Source organism: Sinocyclocheilus rhinocerous, unplaced genomic scaffold (genome assembly GCF_001515625.1).
Source record: "Sinocyclocheilus rhinocerous isolate Xijiao unplaced genomic scaffold, SAMN03320098_v1.1 scaffold2921, whole genome shotgun sequence".
Taxonomy (NCBI): domain Eukaryota; kingdom Metazoa; phylum Chordata; class Actinopteri; order Cypriniformes; family Cyprinidae; genus Sinocyclocheilus; species Sinocyclocheilus rhinocerous.
In genome coordinates this window covers 250,640-252,675 of record NW_015655581.1, presented here as the reverse complement: position 1 = coordinate 252,675, position 2,036 = coordinate 250,640, and the positions used below count along the sequence as shown (strand labels likewise).

Genomic DNA, 2,036 nt, shown 5'->3' with positions numbered 1-2,036 from the left:
GTGTGCGTGTGCATGCGTGTGTGTGTTTGCGTGCGTGTGAGTGTGCGCGTGTGAGTGTGTGTGTGTAAGAGTGTGTTGATCGAGAGGTTTTGGCCTCCTCTTCATCATGGCAACACAAGAATCAGCAGCGTCTGTGGAGAATCAGCCGATGAGGCGTCTGAGCCGGGGCGAGGTGCGCGCGTTTGCGTGTGAGTGTGCGCGTGTGAGTGTGTGTGTGTGTGTGTAAGAGTGTGTTGATCGAGAGGTTTTGGCCTCCTCTTCATCATGGCAACACAAGAATCAGCAGCGTCTGTGGAGAATCAGCCGATGAGGCGTCTGAGGAAGCCGGGGCGAGCGAATGGCCAGCAGTACTCGTTTGGAACAGGTCCGTTAACATTGCACTCGAAGAAGGAGAACATGGGGAACCAGATGCGTGCGCGGCGGCTCTGCTGGTAGGCGCGAGTGTTAGCCAGCGTGTGGTAGTACAGGAAGAGTCTGGTGGTGATGTAGAAGGCGATGAAGACGTCGATGGAGTAGTGCTCGTGTGCTGCCAGGATGAAGAAGATGCCGAACAGGTTGAGGACCCAGGAGAGCGTGTGGATGAAGTTCCAGCTGCGCGGCGTGTCTGCAGACGGAGGGAGGATCTCAAACGCCACGCTCCACACAGAAAACAGCAGGAACCAATGTGTGTGAACTTACATTCAGTGACGAAGAAGTTGAGCATGGTGAGAACGACGGTGTGTCCGCTGAACATGTAATCTCCACACGTCTGCACTCCGGTGAGCGTCATGCCAAAGCCGCTCCATATGGCCACGGCGCGCTGCAGCTTCGCCCACATGCCACCGTATATCTGACACACACACGTCAATACAGAGAGACAGATTATTATGAAAACTGACTTCACTTTCAATAGAGTTTGCAGTTAACATGTTTCTAATTTAATCATGTGACAGTCTAATAAGCATAAAAATACACAGCACACACAAATATGTGACCCTGGACCACAAAACCAGTCATAAGGGTCAATTTTTTCGAAATTGAGATTTATACATCATATGAAAGCTGAATAAATAATCTTTCCATTGATGTATGGTTTGTTAGGATCGGACAATATTTGTTCGAGATACAACTATTTGAAAATCTGGAATCTGAGGGTGCAAAAAAATCAAAATATTGAGAAAATCATCTTTAAAGTTGTCCAAATGAAGTTCTTAGCAATGCATATTACTAATCAAAAATTAAGTTTTGATATATTTATGGTAGGAAATGTACAAAATATCTTCATGGAACATGATCTTTACTTAATATCCTAATGATTTTTGGCATAAAAGAAAAATCTATAATTTTGACCCATACAATGTATTGTTGGCTATTGCTACAAATATACCCCAGCGACATAAGACTGCTTTTGTGCTCCAGGGTCACATATTTGAGACAAACAATCTGTTTTTAATTAACTCAAAACTATATTTATTTATACTTTTTGGTATGAATGGAATGAACAATATGTTTAATCTAAATTTTTCGCATTTTGTCTAGGTCATACTTTATTTTAAAAAATCACAAGAAAAAAATAAGAAATATTATTCAAAATAAAACCGTAAAATATTAAACATTATGACAATTATATGCATATATATAATTTTTTGCACACATATATTGTAGCCTAATGAGCATAAAATATTTGAGAAAATTAGTCTATTTTTAATGAACTCAAATCATTTTTATCTATACTTTTTGGTATTGAACGAACAATTCTGTATCTTCTTTCTAAAAAAGTATTGTACTTCATTCTAAAAATCACAAGAATAAAAAATAAGAAATATTACTGTAAATAAAACTGTCAGGTGTTTAAACATTATGGTAACTGTGGTTGTTTTGGTTTTATTAAGCCATTTAAAATAAAAATCATTTTAGTACCGTATTCATTTTTAATCTCATTGGAGTAACCATTGAGAACATCTAGAATTACAAAATAATGTTAATAATAAAAAATTTGGGGGGAAATGTGTAATGAAAACAATGTCATAATGAAAAAAAAAAAGTTATATATATAT

The 2,036-nt window shown here is 38.4% G+C and overlaps 1 protein-coding gene across 1 annotated transcript in view; it reads right to left on the bottom strand.

The window, feature by feature from the left end:
- Positions 1–188: 188 nt before the first annotated feature.
- LOC107718687 (sphingomyelin synthase-related protein 1) overlaps positions 189–2,036 on the bottom strand; it is a 14,297-nt gene continuing 12,449 nt past the window's right edge. The window contains exons 5-7 of the mRNA XM_016525876.1: positions 879–882; positions 679–829; positions 189–604 (exon numbers count right to left, since the gene is read on the bottom strand). Of these exons, the coding sequence (XP_016381362.1) occupies positions 300–604; positions 679–829; positions 879–882 (460 nt within the window). The 3' untranslated portion in view covers positions 189–299. The remainder of the gene's footprint in view (positions 605–678; positions 830–878; positions 883–2,036) is intronic.